This window comes from Balaenoptera borealis (genome assembly GCF_965194805.1).
Source record: "Balaenoptera borealis genome assembly, chromosome: 6".
Lineage (NCBI taxonomy): Eukaryota > Metazoa > Chordata > Mammalia > Artiodactyla > Balaenopteridae > Balaenoptera > Balaenoptera borealis.
Genome location: NC_138863.1, coordinates 22,966,856 through 22,984,751, shown reverse-complemented (window position 1 = coordinate 22,984,751; position 17,896 = coordinate 22,966,856). Strand labels below are relative to the sequence as shown.

General features: G+C 34.8%; 1 protein-coding gene across 1 annotated transcript in view; it reads left to right on the top strand.

Annotated features, from left to right (window-relative positions):
• SPAG16 (sperm associated antigen 16) overlaps positions 1 to 17,896 on the top strand; it is an 868,000-nt gene that overhangs the window by 439,251 nt on the left and 410,853 nt on the right. Inside the window, exon 13 of the mRNA XM_082395857.1 lies at positions 15,855 to 16,040. Within this exon, the coding sequence (XP_082251983.1) occupies positions 15,855 to 16,040 (186 nt within the window). The remainder of the gene's footprint in view (positions 1 to 15,854; positions 16,041 to 17,896) is intronic.

Sequence of the window (17,896 nt, the reverse complement as noted above, 5' to 3'; positions counted from 1 at the left end):
GTCAATCAATGTCAATTATATCTAGTTGATTTATGGCGTTGTTGAGTTCAACTCTGTTCTTACTGATTTTCTGCTTGCTGGATCTGTCCATTTCTGACAGAGGGGTATTGAAATTTCCAACTACGATAGTAAATTAATTGATTTCTCCTTACAATTCTGTAAATTTTTCCTCATGTAGTTTGATGCTCTATTATGAGGCACATACACATTAGTAATTGCATTAGTAATGCAGCTTTATTCATTCATGTGCAGGTTTTTGTGTGGAAATAAGTTTTCAGCTCCTTTGGGTAAATACCAAGGAGTATCTACTGAATTTTATGGTAAGAGTATGGTTAGTTTTGTAAGAAACCACTATACTATCTTCCAAAGTGTCTGTACCACTTTGCATTCCTCTGAGCAATGTATGAGAGTTCCTGTTGCTCCACATCCTTGTCAGGATTTAGTGTTGTCAGTTTTACAGATTTTGACCATTCTAATTAGGTGTGCAGTAGTATCTCACTGTTGGTTTAAATTGCATTTCCCTGATGATATATGATGTGGAACATCTTTTCACATGCTTATTTGACATCTGTATATATTCTTTGGTAAGATGTCTATTAAAGTTTTTGGCCCATTTTTTCATCAAGTTCCTTTCTTACTGTTGAGTTTGAAGGTTTCTTTGTATATTTTCAGTAGCAGTCCTTTAACAAATGTGTCTTTTGCAAATATTTTTCCTAGTCTGTGGATTCTCTTGACATTGTCTTTCACAAGGCAGAAGTTTTTAATTTTAATAAAATATAGCTTACCTATTATTTCTCTCATGGATCATTTCTTTGGTATTGTAAAAAGGCATTACTATGACCAAGGTCATCTAAATTTCCTCCTATGTTACCTTATAGGAGTTTTTAAAGTTTTGCATTTTACATTTAGGTCTGTAGTCCATTTTGAGCTAACTTTTGTGAAGGATGTAAGATCTGTGTCTAGATTCATTTTTTGGTATGTAGATGTCCAGTTGTTCGAACACTATTTGTTGAAGAGACTATCTTTGTTCCATTGTATTGTCCTTGCTCCTTTGTCAAAGAGAAGTTAACTGTATTTATGGGGGTCTATTTCTGGGCTTTCTCTTCTGTTCTATCAATTTATTTATCTATTCTTTCACCAATATCACACTTCCTTGATTACTATAGCTTTAGTGTAAGTCTTGAAGTCAAGTAGTGTCAGTCTTTCAACTATGTTCTTCTCCTTCAATATTGTGTTGGCTCTTCTGGGACATTTGCCTCTCCATATACTTTAGAATCAGCTTGTCAATATCCACAAAATAATTTCTTGGGATATTGATTGTGATTGCATTGAATCTATAGATAAGTTGGGAAGAACTGACATCTTGACAATATTCAGTCATCCTTTCTCTAAACATGGAATATTTCTCCATTTATTTAGTTCTTTGATTTCATTCATCAGAACTTTGTAGTTTTCCTCGTATAGATCTTGTACACATGTTGTTAGATTGATACCTTAGTATTTCATTTTTTGGGGAGTGACCAGTATATTTTTAAATCATGTTTTCTTCAGAGTATTTCTGAATTTTGACATACTATCATTAATTTTTAGATTGTTATTTTTCTTTCTAGTTTAATTTTTATTTTTGTAAATATAATTTTATATGTACAAAAATATAAATTAAAAAGCATAGAACAGTTTTACTTGTGACTCTTTATGATATTAATGGGCCATCAGTAAGACTTTCAAATAGTGCCAATATAAATAAAAATTTTAAATCTATGGGAACTTTGAATAGGGACTAAAATAAAGAAGCTTGTCATTGTATGTATATGTCCCCAAATGTGTCAATTCTCTTATTAGCCAGAGAGTAGTATAATATTTCAGTAATATTTTACAGTATTCCAAGTACTTTTGTCATTGTGATGTTTGGGGACACCAAGCATATCATCCAGGTATACAGATCTGTAGATAGAGTCATTCTGGGATGATCTGACCTAAATTGTCACAAGTCCAGTGTGCAGTTGATCAGTAGGAATAACTAAAATTCATATTCTTCTACTTATTTTTTTAATTTATTTTATTCAAGTATAGTTGATTTACAATGTGTTAATTTCTGCTGTACAGCAAAGTGATTCAGATATATATATCTTCTTTTTCATATTCTTGTCCCTTATGGTTTATCACAGGATATTGAATATAGTCTCCTATGCTCTACAGTAGGACCTTGTTGTTTATCCATTCTATATATAATAGTTTGCAATCCCAAACTCCCAATCCATCTCTCACCATGCCCCCCGCCCGCCTTGGCAACCACAGTCTGTTCTCTATGTTTGTGAGTCTGTTTCACAGATAAGTTCACTTGTGTCACATTTTAAGATTCTACATGTAAGTGATATCATATGGTATTTGTCTTTCTCTTTCTGACTTACTTCACTTAGTATGAAAATCTCTAGGTCCATCCATGTTGCTACAAATGGCATTATTTTATTCTTTTTTATGGCTGAGTAGAATTCCCTTGTATATATATAACACATCTTCTTTATCCATTCATCTGTGGATGGACATTTAGGTTGTTTCAATGTCTTGGCTATTATGAATAGCTCTGCTATGAACAGGGGGGTGCATCTATCTTTTTGAATTATAGTTTTGTCTGGATATATGCCCAGGAGTGGGATTGCTGGGCCATATGGCAACTCTATTTTTAGTTTTTTGAGGAACCTCCATACTATTTTCCATAGTGGCTGCACATATTCTTCTACTTTAGGTGAAACATGTTTAGAATTCCTTAGTTGTTATTTAAAGAAAATAAAGTAATTAAAAATAATACAGCTCTGTATAATTTGGTATAACGAATAGTGCATTATTAACAATGAAGCATGTTTGGCTATGCTTTACAGCCAAATTTGAATACCAGTATCCCCACAGTAACTGCACAATAATAATAATAATAATAATCATGTACCATTTGACTCTATTGCTGCTTCTTTTGCCCACTCTGTTTCCACAGTCTTTACTTTGGATCTTGTGGTAGTTTGCCAAACTTCCTCATCACTTTCTCCACCCAATTATTTTATATCTAAGACTTTGTTTTTTTGAATACCTTTAAAAACATGTTTCCTTTTTTTTGTTTCTACATCCACATGCATTTCCTTAAGCTTTCAGCATTATATCAATACTATTTTATTTTCTAGAGATTTCACCCTCCAAGAGCCATGCTGTCTGTTGTTAGTCTCAGGCTAAAGCTTGTGCTTAGCTTTAGTGGGTCACTGCCAGTCAGAGCTCATTGCACACTGTGCTTATCCATATATGATGGATGATGAACATCTAATTTCCAATTTCAGCTTCTGCTGTAGCTAACTGTTCCATAGCCAGTAATTTAGTCCTTACATGGAGTGATGGCACAGTGGGAGTTCACATTTATTCTGTGCACAAAACCTCATCTTATCTGCAAGAAAAAGCTGACTTCCTGGAAGATAGCAAGAAGAGCAATCATCCTTCTAAAAAACAATGCCTTTCCTGCCCCTGAGTTACTTTTTTTTATTATTATTATTTCTTTAAATCAGTGTGCCCCATGCAAGTGACAACTCCTTAAAGAGTATTATACAGAGATACACAAAGTTTACTTCTTAGTGCCCACAACTGCTTTGTGGGTTATATTTTGGCAAACATCCTTAGTTTAATCCATACTAGGGAGTCACAGTAGAAAGGTATCATTTCTTCCTTTTACAGGTGAGAATACTAGTCTCCAGAAAGACTGTTACATAAGCAACCAGGCTTTTAAATGGCAAAGATGTGATTAGAACATAAGAGTCTAACTTCTGCTAATATTCTAGTTTAACCTATTTCCAGAACAATCAAGAGCTATTGAGTATGAAATTTAATACACCTAAAGGATTTTATTTACTTATACTTACAAAATTTGAGGTGCAGAATTCACGGAGAAAATAAACTAATATCTATCCTGCTTGTTGTTAATTCCTTGGTAAATGGTGCAGCCCTGGTGAAGAATATCCGATCTGTGAAGGCTTGGCAAATTCAGATGGAATTTGTGCTGTTTTTCCAGTGTATATGAGAAATGTGATAGAAAATTTCCTGAGATCATATTTATGTTCCCCTATCCACACCACTGGTTTTATGGTGGAACAGATGACACTCCCAGAAAGATCAGCAAAACATTTTGGGGATTATGAGATCTCTGACTGGAAATTAGAGAACTTGGGGATACATGTGTTGTTACTATTACTTCTTTCCCTTATCACACTTGCAGGGATGGAGGGACAAGATTGGTGAACAGCCTGCTTTGTACATGATTTAAGTTAATGGAGTTTGGATTTCTGAAAAGTGGTTTTATAAACTGAAATGCTCAATTGGGTTCCCAGGTAGAAATGCAGTATAGCTCAGAATATTAGAAACAGGTTTGTTTATCCTGAAACAAACTGATATTATCAAGAGAACTTCAACCTGAATATGAGCCTGGTCATTAAAAAAAAAAAAAAAAAAAAAGCAAACAAATCTGTCATGGAAAGGAAAATAGCAATTTGTATGTGAAACATGAGAAGTAATAAAAGAATAAGAGTATCTAATGCCTCAGAGAATGGGAAATAAACAAAGTGAACCACATATTTTAATTATATGGAAATACATATGATCTTAAATTTATTACCAAGATTTAAAGAGATAGGATGCAAGATTGGAATAGAATAATGGAAATACATGCCTTATTCAATAGAAATAGACCAATTTGCGTCAAGGTAGAGTAGCTGTACAGCTTCTTAGATCCCTGTGTACTTCTAAAGTGGAAGTGGCATGGAGAAGAATATTTGGGTGATAAAGAAGGTGAATAACATGTCATCCTAGGGCATGATAGATTTCCTCCTCTACGCTGAAAGCTATTGAGTAAAAGTGGAATTATTTGAATTCTGAATGATGCCAAGGATTATTAATAACTTTAATGGGGAGGGGGGAAGAAGACTTTTTAACAGAGCTGCTCAAGACCAAATCAACTGAGTTTCCTGTTACCAGAAGTTTTAAATAGAGGCTGGGCAATAAAATAATATAAAATTAGTAGAAATAATTAAAATGAGGGATGTGTGAGTGTATTAGATGGATTTAAGGAGTCTTCCAGCCTGGAGATTCTAGAATTCCATGATACATGAATTCACTTTCATCAAGCTAGTTTTGACTATATCTTAATTGTCCCTATAATACTGCCAATTATGGAAAACATCTTATTTTGTACCAGAAACAAAGGCACTGCTTCTTCTGGAACCGTAGAAATATCCTGCTCATTTGTATTCATTGTAAGGATTTCAGCCAGTGTGGCTTTGGCAGATGTGGATCATGAGAAAACCTTATTCCAGGGTTGAATGTTCCTTCCCAGAAATGCAAGGAAAATCGTTTGCTAATTGTACTTTCCAAACTGGATGTGGAGAATAATTATTTGGAAAATATTATCCCAGTTTCAGTTAGAATTTTCACATGTCTGTGGAAAGCAATCCTCTTTACTACATTTCTTATCTTATTGCAGCTTTGTGCAACAACTCTTGGTGCCAAAGCAGAGGCTGCTAAGAAAGTATTTCATTCTATATTTAGTCATTTGCTTCAGGTGATGAAATACGAGTCCTACCTCTGTTGACCTTGAATATTTTTGCCAGATCAATCCTCCAAAGACTTGAACTCAGCATCACACCTGCATATTTTGGTTACCATGTATTCCTGAAAGTCAGAAAAGAGTCCATTGAAAAATTCTGCATTTGAGGATTTTTACTGACTCAGATCAGAGGTCAAAAGAAGGTAAGGTAACGAAGCAGCATCATCACAGAGGGGCTTTCCACTGGAAAAATGGCATATCCTCATTATTACAGTTTAGACTTGGAACAGTCTTTTAGCTAAGTGGAAAACACAAGTGTTAGACTGAGACTTTATCTTGAGAATCATTTACCAGAACCTGGGAATGACTATAATTATACAAAGCATAGATCTCAAAATAATGAAGTTCTATAATCAAGTGCCAGCCTCTTTGGGAAATCACTATCAATTCTCTAACATCTTTTCTGCTCTTCCCCCAACAATCTGGTTTTTGTCATGTTCCCAGAGTCATCATCTTAAAATTGTTATCTGACTTGCTTCTCCAACTCCTCTTAAAACCCTTTCATTTCTCCTCATCGCCTACAGATGAAAACTCTTTAAGGCTGTAGGAAGGATCTTTTGTTATATGACTATTTTTAATCTATTTAGACAATTTTTTCCATTACTCTTCTCTTCCTGAAAGCAAAATACTTAACAATCTCTGAATATCCCACAGTTTACACATGCTGAACACTCATCCTTTTTTCTCTCCTATTTTCACCTTGTGGACACCTGCTTATATGTATAGATACTGTTCAAATGTTTGCCTTTTTAAAGACTTCATGACCGTCTCCCAAGTAGAAAACTGATTACACCCTTCTCTGTCCTCTGTCACTGTATCCTGTATATTATATATTAAAATATTTATGAAAATATTATAATTAATTGGTTATATATTTGTGTAAACTGTTAGACCATGAGGTCCTTGAAGGCAAAGTTTATTTCAATTATCTTTAGATCCCCAGTGCATAGTACATTTTGAGATTTTTGCATTATATTTTATATCATGCATTTTCAAAAGGAATGTAGAAAAATTGCAACTATAAGAAGATAATGTTTTTGAGAGATAATTAAGGTGAAGGATAATTTAGAATAGGTAAAATAGCATGAAGCAAGGAGTCAAGTTAATACATAAAATGCATGTACTCTACCTTAAATCCTTTCTATTAAAGGTTGGCTATATGGACATTCATTCCTTAATAAAAGCCATAATATAATGTTATTTTCTTTAATTGTTAACGGAGGGCTTCAACTTTTTGGGCCTAAGTATTCTAACAGTCAACAGAAATTAGACCTAGTCGGCCATGGAATTTTCATTGTCAATAAGAGAAATCCCCTCAAGCTGTTCAGCAGCAATGCAGTGGCTCCTGCTATTAAGGCCTGAATGACATTTCAACACTTGGCCCATATTAAGAGTATGTGATACTCTAGTGTAATGTATAATCTATTGAACAATAGCCTCAACAATAACCTTTCAATAATACAGATTTTCATAGTGCTGTGCCTTTTAACTTTCCTTACTCTCGTGCAGTAGAACAAAACCACAGACAGCTCAGTAAAAGCAATTCTATGGTGGTGAAGGGGAAGAGGAAAAAGTGATCTCTGAATATACAAACTTCTAACTCTTGTAATATAATCCAAAGAAACAATGTAAAGAATTTGACAAACATGTGTACTTTATATCCTTCATATCCTTTGTATCCTTGGTAAATAGAGGATCCTCAGAAGTAATTGAATAAACTAACGAACTTAAAAAAAACACAATAATCTAATTTTAGCAGAGAACTGGTTGAAAGAGACCCAAGTACTAGAGAATTTGGGTTGTAGAAATTTCCTCATATGTAAGCAGACTCAGTGATGTGCAAGGCCACATTCGAATATAGAGAAGGACTGCTCTACGTGGCCAAAGAAAAAAAATACTTGATAAAGAGTTGCTTCTCTGTCCTATGGACCATGTGAACACTGGGCCAGAAATAGACAAAATATTTGGAAATAGAGAGGTCTTGACTCTGGTGATATGAGAAAGAGGCGTGGTTCCTGGTCTGAATGAAAATGAGGCATCTCCTGGAACTTTGTGAGAAGAGGGGCAGTAGCTGGGTCTTCACATTCTAGGCTCAGAGAGACGGTAATTTAATTAAAAGTTTTAATTTTAATCCCACCGTTGCAAGATGGTAGGATTGAGGCTATTAGTAAATATAGTTGTCCCTCTGTATCCACTGGGGGATTGGTTCCAGGACCCCCACAGATACCAAAATCTGCAGATGCTCAAGTCCCTAATATAAAATGGCACAGTATTTACATATAACCTATGAACATCTTCCTATATTCTTCAAATCATATCTAGATTACTTATAATACCTAATACAATGTAAATGCTATGTAAATAGTTGCCAACATGCAGCAAATTCAAGTTTTGCTTTTTGGAACTTTCTGGAGTGTTTTTTTCAAATATTTTGGATCCACAGTTGTTTGAATCTGTGGATTTGGAACCCACAAATAAGAGGGCCAACTGTAATATGTTTCTGTAAGAACTAGATTCAGACAGGATGTGGAATCCAACTTAAAAGCATTCATTATCTGTGAATATATTAAACAGCACAGAACTAGGTAAAGCAGAGGCCCACAAAACTGTGAGGGCTTAAAGAGAACAAATAATAGACAAGAGAAATCAGTAAAATACACAGTAAGTTAATAGTAAGTGCTACTGAAAACAAAACAAAACAAAATAGGAAAGAAGCCTAGTATCAGAGGTGAGATTGCATTTTAGATAGGCCTCCTTGATGTGTCTTTCTGCAAAGTCCTGAAGATAGGGAAGGAACCTAGTCATTGGTTTTCTGAGAAAGAATATTCCCAGAAGAAAAAACAGTGTGTTCAAAGTCTTTGTGTAGCTAGAGTAGAGAGGGAGGAGGAGAGTGCTATGAGAAGAAATTAGTGGTAACTAGGCATGTGATGGGTGGATCGTGTAGGGCCTTATTTTGTAGTTAGGATTTTGGCTTTTACTCTGGGAGATGAGGAACCATTGGAGGGTTTGAGCAGAGGAGCAGCATGAACAGGATCCTTTAGGCTTCTGTACCGAAAAAAAAGATTGTAGAGGGACGAGGGCAGGAGCAGTTAGGAGGCTACTGGTGTAATTCAGACCTAATGTTTAGAATTTGTTACACTGCCATGACTCTTTATTAAACCCCTGTTGTGATGATCCAAAGACTCAAAGACTCTTTGACTTTTCCCTAGAAATAGAAAATATATCATTTCTGCAACTAAAAGTGAGCTAATTACTTATTCACTGAATTTATTTATGTCCTGCATCTGTCCAAAGAAGGTATGAGGTGGATGGGGGAAATGCTATTTTCCTGAGGCTGTATGATAATGTTTTCAACATGGTCTGAAATTTTATATATAATAACCCAGGCAGAATTCAGAAGGAAATAATTTATTATGCCATGAAATAAAGCTTCTTTGAGAAAATAAATGCCCAAATAAGATATCCCATGGTAAAATGGGGCATTAGGATCCATTTGCCTACATTGTTCTTTGTATTTCTCAACCTCAAGAATTATCCATTAAAAACAGGGATTCAGGGACATTGTCATATTCATGATTGTGTTTCATTCATTGAGTCATTGGTTCAGCAGCTATTTATTGAGAGTCCCTATGTGCTAAGCACAAAGCTAGGCATTGGGGATATGGTAGGGAGTAGAAAATAGTTCCTGCCCTCATCCATGTTACATTCTATTGGCAGAGAGAGACAATAAATGAAATACGTGATATATAACTTAATAGATGGTGATGAGTGCTATAGAGAAATAAACAGTGAAGGGGAAAAGGGAGAAGCAAAAAACTGAGATGGTACAGTATTTTCAGTGGAATTGTCAGAGATGTCCTCCATGATAAGGTGAAGTTAAAGAAAAGGTTTTTAACTAAAGTCATGGACCAACCCATGGGAATATCCAAGGGGGATGGCATCCTAGTGTCAAAGGCAGTGTGTGCAGAGGGGAGCATGGTTGGTGTGTTTGAAAAGCATGGAGGGATGCTGGACTGAGTTGTCTGGCACAGTGTCTGGAGCATGTGACCAACTGTGAAATGGATGAATGAGTCTCCTGTGTCTTGAAATCTCTTAGCACTTAGGCTAAATTCCAAATACCTCACTGTTGCCAATAAGGCCCTGAGTGGCCTGGCTCCTCCTACTTCTCAAGTCTCCATTTCTACATCTTCACTACCCCCTCCCATCCATTCCGCTCCCCACCTCCTCTACCTCCCGCCTCCCCCACCTCCCCCCACACTGACCTTTCAGCTTCTTGAACAAGTCATGCCCTTCTCAGGGCCTGTACCCTGCACTTTGTGTTCTGTTCTACCTAGAACATTGGGCCAAAAGAAAGGAAAAAAATAAGGAAAGTATCAAATGTAGAGGTCTTGAGGTAGTTGAAAAAATTTAGATTTAATACCCTGAAAATAATTTTTTCTAGACAAAAACCTAAGGTATGCATAGAAAATTTAAAAAAGAATGAGAACATCACTTAATTACCCAAGGTTATGTTTTTCACAAATATTCAATTTTAATATGTCACATACGTACACGTATATGAATGACGACTGGAGAATACTCAGAGAAGCATGTTGGGTCCAATAAGAAAACTACATAATAAAATATATAATTCACCAAATTTAAATTGATACTTGAAAGTTTGAAGGCATTCTGGGGACATCTCTGTCTTATTTCCAAGATGACACCATTGTTCATAATCTCCACATAAAGTTTCATAAACTAACCTACCAATTTCTATTCTTCTGCTTCTACAACCTAAAACAATAACGTAAATACAAAGGATGAAACAGAATAAAAATAACTAGTAACATGTTAGTAGTTTCATAATTCTATATTTTTCTTTCCTCTGTACCAAGATGTCTTGCTATATGTAAACTTGTTCATACATGCAGCCCTAAATGATATAGGCTATGCTTCTATTAACACAGATATATTTCCAGTTGAACTCTCTCCTTCCTTATTATGTATATCATTCGTGCATTTACCTAATAAATAGTATATCTTAAAAACGCTGTATGACAGTTGCAAGGGAGTCTACTTGCCAGCATCTTGCCTTTCCTGTGTAAACGATGGTTGAGCTGAGAATCCCATTGAAGTTTCTCAATTGACAGAGGTGAACCTGGAGCTCCAAGCAATCTACCCTCCCAAGAAAGGGCAGTAGTTTTGCAGCCAGCCGGGGAAAGCCTATTCTTTCCTGAATGCTCAATCCTGCCTTTCTGATTCTGCTGGAGTCTGTAATATCTGCATATAATGCTGTCTTCCGTGTTCGCTTTGGTTGTGATTCTTGGTTGATTCCAGATTCCTGCACAAAAAAGGGTGTATCACTTGGGAGTGAAGGCAAGAACATTTGGACATGGGCACCGTTTACTTCAGAAAACCAACCAAGACCATTCTCTCTGTGGACTTGTACTTATCTTACTTTCCTCTTTCACAGTGCCCTCAACACCCAGCCCTAATGCAGCCAAGCAGCTCTGTATCGAAGACTAAGTAAGGGTTTAAAGTAACTTGTATGAAAGGATGAAGCCCTTTTAACTTTTAGCTTAAAGTTTGGGGGACTCTCACAAACGGGACAGTAAAAATGTATCTCAAATGTGACAACGTTTTTCAAGTAATGTAAATTCTAAATGTGAGCTTTCCTAATGTCATCATTTTATGAGCTCAGTGAAACCAAAATTAGATCTTTTACCTATGCAAACACAGAGGGAGAAAATAATTTAATTAGATTTTGGTTGTATGTTATTCTGCTACATAAAATAATACATGCGTATTCTGTGGTAATTGAGAACATTGTGACTGATAGTCCTTTTACAAATTCACATAGTCCTATTGAGTAGACACAGGTAGATGAGACTACAATATAATGGTAGTAATTGGATCTCATTCCATTATTTATGGAAATGTGGGTAAACAATTTCACATAAAAACTAACTAGAGATCACAAGAGAATCTTTTTTAAAAAATAATCGCAAGTTTGAATGATACCTGGAATTTAAAATGTGCTGTTATAAAAGTTCTTTGATTTGATCTTCAAAACAACACTTTAAATTATACTGAGCAGAACATATCATCCATATTTTCAAATAAAGACAATGAATTTCTCAAGTGTTAAATGTAAATGTGGAATGGCCTGTCCAAGGTCACGTAGGTCGTCTAGCAGAGCCAGAGTGAGAAGCCAACCACATCTTCTTGTTTCTACTCTCTCCACTTCCTATTTTGTGACACAAGAGGCGTTAATTTTGTTCTGTTCCACCCCTTTCTAATGAAACACATTAGCACATTTCTGTAAAAACAGGTAATTAGCATCAATCTGGAAGCTATAATATATTTCGTTCTCAAAACTGAAGTCATTTTCGACAGTAGCAAACTCTAATATTTCTGCAGTTATGTGCTAAAGTCTGAAAAAGTCAATAATTTGCACAAAGAATATGGAAAAAGGAATAAAGCAATTACAGAAAATATAAAGTATTTATAAAAACAGATGATAATTCTTGCTTACTGTTTGTAAAGTATAAATTGGCTTGACCCAACCAAATTTGATATTTGTAGGCTGTTCATAAGCTGCAAAAAACTCATGCTTATATAACATTTGTTATGAAAAATGAATATAATTTCCAAGAAAAATGAAAAGAATGACACTACTTTATACCTTTGTAAAATCTCTTTAGTGTATGGCTTAATAGATTGTCATATTGAGGGACGTTTTTCTTTTCTTCTTTTTCAGCCTTAGCAGGGATATATTTATTTTAGTTTTTTTAAAGAACCACTTTGGTCTTTATTGATCTTCCATTGTAATAGTTGATAGCATATTTTTTCTAAACTTAAAGTCTCATGTTTAGCAGAACAATTTTGAGGCTGTATTCTTTTCATTATTAGGAGGTCAAGAAATTAAGTTGCCTTTAAAATTCTATTTTGATTTCACCTTCATAGTTTTAATATGTTGTGTTTTCATTTAGTTCTAATTATTTTAAAATATCCACTGTTATTTCTTCTTTGATATGTAAGTTATTTAAAACTGTTTTAAAATTCACATATATACAGGTTTTAAAAATATATGATTTTGTTATTCATTTATAACAATTGAATTGTGATGAGAAAAATGTAACCTCTATGATAACAAATATGTTCAATTTGTTAAGACTTGCTTTATGGCTTTCTATATTGTCTGTTTTTATAAATGTTCCATATGTACTTCAGAAGAATGTATAGTCACTAGTGATTTGGTGAAGGCTTTTATATACGGCCATTAAGGTTGTAATTTTTATTCCTTAAAGATTCCATATATTTTTGAATTTCGAATTAGAAAATAAATTGAGAGAGGTGCATAAATCTTTCACTTTGACAGTAGATTGGTCATTTTTGTTTCTATGGTGCTAACATTGTCGCTTTTATCAGTTAAGATGCATTCAGTATTTTTATATAATTTAGTTTAAAAATCTTCCTAGGAGTGAAACATTTTATCATTTTATTTATTTACATAGGGATTTTTTTTATCCCTAATAACACATTTTTGTCCTAAGGTCTTTTTTTGTCTGATATTAATATAGCCACTTCATCTTTTTATTTCATTCCTTTTAGCCTAGGTATCTTTTTTTTTTTTTTTTTTTTTTTTTTTTTTTTACTTTTGACCTTTGTATGTCCTTAGGAGTTTAGTGTGCCTCATGTAAACATCATGTAGCTGAACTTGTTCATTTTTAGCCAAACTGAAAAATCTTTGTCTTTTAACTTCCTGTTTAGGTCATTTGTATTTACTGATATTATTATGTTTCAATTTTTTTCTACTGTCTTTTTTTGTTTGTTTTCTATTCCTACCACTTATTCTAGTGCTGTATCTCTCCTTTCTTGCTTTATTTTGGATATTAAAAAAAAAAACCTATTTCTCGTTTTTTGTACTGGTCTAGAAGTTATGTACTCTATTCCTGTTCTTTTAGTGGTTACCCTTAACATTTTACCATGCAGACTTGACCTCATAAAGTTTAAAATTTATCAATGTAGTATCTTCCACAGGAATATTATTGTCAATATTACTGTTGTTTTCTTGTTTAAATTTCTTCAAGCCCTATTGATGTTATATAAGTGTTTGGATATACTGACATGTTTACCAGATTCTTTGCCCACCCTTCCTTCATTTCAGATCTTCCTTCTAGGATCCGTTTTTTTTCCCCCTTGAAATACATTCTTAGTGGTTCCTGTAGGGGAGAACTGCTTTGTTTAGCTGAGGATATTTTTATTTGCCTGTCTTGAGAGAAATTTTTGATAATTCTAAAGTAACCTGATTTTCTCTTGGCTCTTTGAAGAAATTCCAGATCTGCCACTTACTAGCTCTGTGATACTGTTCAAGTGCTTTGAAGATAATAAAGCTGCCCAAACTACTAGATGCTTGTGAGGATCACATTATATAATGTGCTTAGTAGAGCTTCTAGCATGTGTTAAGCACTATGTAAATAAATAACGTTTCCTTCTATTTTTTTCTCTTCTTATTTTTCTAGTTATTTTTATTGTTGCCTATGGTGCTCTGCAGTTGACTAAAATTTATCTAAGTGAAGATTTCTTTTTGTTTACACTGTTTATTCCACTTGGTATACGTTTTTCTTCCAGAATCTGTGGTTCTACATCTTAAATTTCCAGTTTCTGTAAATTGTCAACTTTCAATTCTTTGAGTGTTGCCTGTATCCCATTTTATATCATTCTCTTCTGAGATTTTGACCAGGAAACTGTATTCTTTTTTTCTATCATCCCTATTTTTAACTTATATACTGTCATGGACTGAATGTCTGTGTCCCCCCCCAGCCCGTACCCAGATTCATATTTTGAAGCTATAACCCTCAATGTGATGTTATAATGCGGTATCTTTAGACAAATGTATTGTCCAGTTTTTAATATTAAAAAGTAAAAATTTTAATGGCAAACATGTACAGATAAACAACAGCTGCAAAGCAAAGGACAGTTTTTAATATCTACCTATTAGTAAAGGACTACCCTTATATAGTACGTTTTTTTAGTAATTTTTAAAATCTGCTAATTTGAAAAAGAAATAAATATCCTTTTATCACTTTAATGCGAACGTCTTCACTCTATAATCTGCTTTTTTGGCAGCATCTCTGAGCCTTCCTCTCCAGTGGTTGCTGCTCATAAAAGTTTAATTCTCTCAGCATAAAAGTAAGCAAGTAAAAGCAAGCAAGCAAAATGCTTGTCTTGATGCAAGTGCCATTAACGGTCTTAGAAATTTTGGGCAACTTTTCTTCTTCATATATAGCATCACTTCATTCATTCATTCATATATTTATTCATTCTGAAAGCATTTAATGAGCACTTCAGTTGGTTAATCATAATGCTTGATGCTGTAGAAACAGAGAGAGGAAACAGTTCCCCATCAAAAACACAGGGAAGGAGGCAGATAAGCAGTTCATTATATTCAGTGAGAGAAAAGTTACTAAGAGAACACATAGAAGGAGCAAACAATGCTGAAGGATGTGGCGAAGATGATGGCATTGAAATTTTCTTGCAGTTGATATTTTACCAAAAAAACTTAGATGTTTCTTTTCACGTCATGGACACCCACTCATTTCTTAAATTTGCTTTTGGGTCCACCACTTGAAAGCCACTGCTTTTTTAACATCTACTAATGACTCAAATGGAAAATCCAGTGACTCATTCTTAACCACTCAGCTCTTCAAAATCTTTCATCTCTCAAGATGTAGCTCCAAAGCCCTCTCATTTCTGATTCACATATTTCTTCATCATCCAAACTGCACTCCTGCAGCATTTAATTAATACAAACATAAATAATGCTGACCTACTGTTTTATATTGTATTACGTTTTTGAAATTGTCTTAGCCCACGTCTAAATTTTCATCATTCTGAGGCAATATCATCCACAGAGCCTAACATAGCCCTGAAACCAAAGTATGTGTTAAAAAAGGGCTGTTTAGTGGATTAATCTGGAAGAATATAGAATTAATACAGAAACTGTGCAACAGCAGTTCTCTAATCAATTTGAATTACTAAACAATATAAGGAAGTATCAAATTGTGCAGACTCAAATAAGATAATAAGATTCAGGCATAAAGATATGTCATTAAAAGTAAAAATAACTCAGACAAACACACACACACGTTATTCACAGAATACAACCATTCATAAGAATAAATTAACTGCAAGTTGATTTTTTTAACGGATTACCTTTTTATGTTCTTGCAAATAGTGGCAACAAGTTGGCTACTTCAAGTGGTGACACTACAGTTAAATTATGGGACCTGTCTAAAGGCAATTGCATTTTGACCTTCGAAGGACACACCCATGCAGTATGGTCCTGCACGTGGCACTCCTGTGGTGATTTTGTGGCTTCCTCCTCATTGGATACAACTAGCAAAATCTGGGATGTTAATAGGTAAGAAGTACTTTGAACAATATTAGCACTCTCTGTAGATAAATATACATGGATAAATTTTCCCTCAGTGGGAAATTAAAAAAAAACCCTGTTAATTATAAAACTATAGAGTTACTTAAATAATCTCTGTGAAATCCATTTCTAATTCCATTGATCTCTGTTGATGTAATGAGTTCTTTCTAAATGTAGGTTCAAGATCAATCCTATGTAATCAGATTAGAATTGCTTCATTGGAAAGCTGTTTGTTTTAAGCAAGATAGAGACAAATACTTATTTTAAAGAGTTAGATTTTTAGTTCTCCCCTCCACAGGTCTGCTGTCTCTCTGGATTATCAAACCAACAATTCAGTAGGCATGAAGATGACAGAAATAACTGTTTGCTTTTCACTAAATTTTGATATATTGTAACATTTCCCAAATTAAATGCTTCTTGGCAATTCACAAATTGTAAGAATTAATCCAATTTATTGTAAGCAAAGTCCTATACAATACCATATGCTTTGATCTTAATTCAAGACAGACAAATTTATTATATTTTTGCTATCAAAATACCTGTCATCCATGTATTTTTGGATGATTACTCCACCCTGTTAGGTATACAAATAAGATAAAAAGAGCTGGTATCAAATACCCTGATTGCTTCAGCTAACTAAGGGATTACAGATCATCAGTCAGATTTCTGATGACTTTAATATTTTAATCCATGCCCAGATTCCAAATATAAGTGATAGTGACTCCTCAAAATTTGTGTGAACAGTTATCACTGAGCCATTGTAATTTATTTTGTAAGAGAAAGATGAACTTGCATTAAAGGTGGACACTATTGTTTTGGGGGTCATGGGTAAAACAGGTACCTTTAACAAACTTTCCCCACTCTTCCTTGAATCATGGATGACATATTTAGAAGAGAGAGCACGTAAGGTACTTACAGAAAAGTCAACAGGTTTCCTGGGAGGGTTCCTTGAAAGGGTATGCTCTGTTCTATCTGTAGTTTGATTATCTCTTAAGGCCATGTGCCAGTCATTATGCTATTTTCTCTCAGTACCAAACTCACCCTTCTGTATCTTTTTTGTGATGCTGGAGCTGGAACTTTGCAAACCACATATTTGCTTTGCCATCTGACTCTCTATTAGGCTTTGGTAATAGTGGGTGCCTGCAGGGGACCGCAAGGCTAGAGGAGTTAGAGGGGCCTGCTTCTTCCTGTTCCCTTCCTGTGGGCTTCTTCTGGGCTTGCGGTTCCAGTGGACATCCCCTAGCAGCACTTCACCTTAGCAACAGCAGTTTGTTCTCATCACAGCAGCTGAATCCAGTTGACAGTTTTTCCAGTGCTTGCAGAAACAGCTGCCTCATGCCGTCCATCATCAAAGACATTAGTTCCAGCAAACAGGTGCCCCCTTCTCAGAGCTCTGTGTTCCCAACTCTGCATGGCCTCTTTTCCAAGATGAGGAACATCAATACTAGCAATCACGTGCCCCCTCCTCAGAGGGCTGAGTTTCAGCTCTGTAGTGCCCCCACCAAGGTTTTATGTTTCAATAATGCCACTGCAGTCCCTTTGTTCACTCAGTCCTATGGGTGGTAGCTCTTTCCTGCGGTGGCTTTCTCCATGATACCTTAATGTTCTTGCTTTCTCTTTTTAGTTATCTAGCTAACAACTTTATGCATAGTTAACAATCCCATATATTAAATTCTTGCTGTTAAAATGTTAAGTGCAAGTTCTGTCTCCTGTCCAGACCTTGACAATTACGGAGCATTAATGGATAAATAGCATAATCCACTTGAGTTACAAAGATACAGATCAATAATGTTTGTCATATTCTGAATGAGAAAACATAGCTCTAAATAATACATTTTAAACCT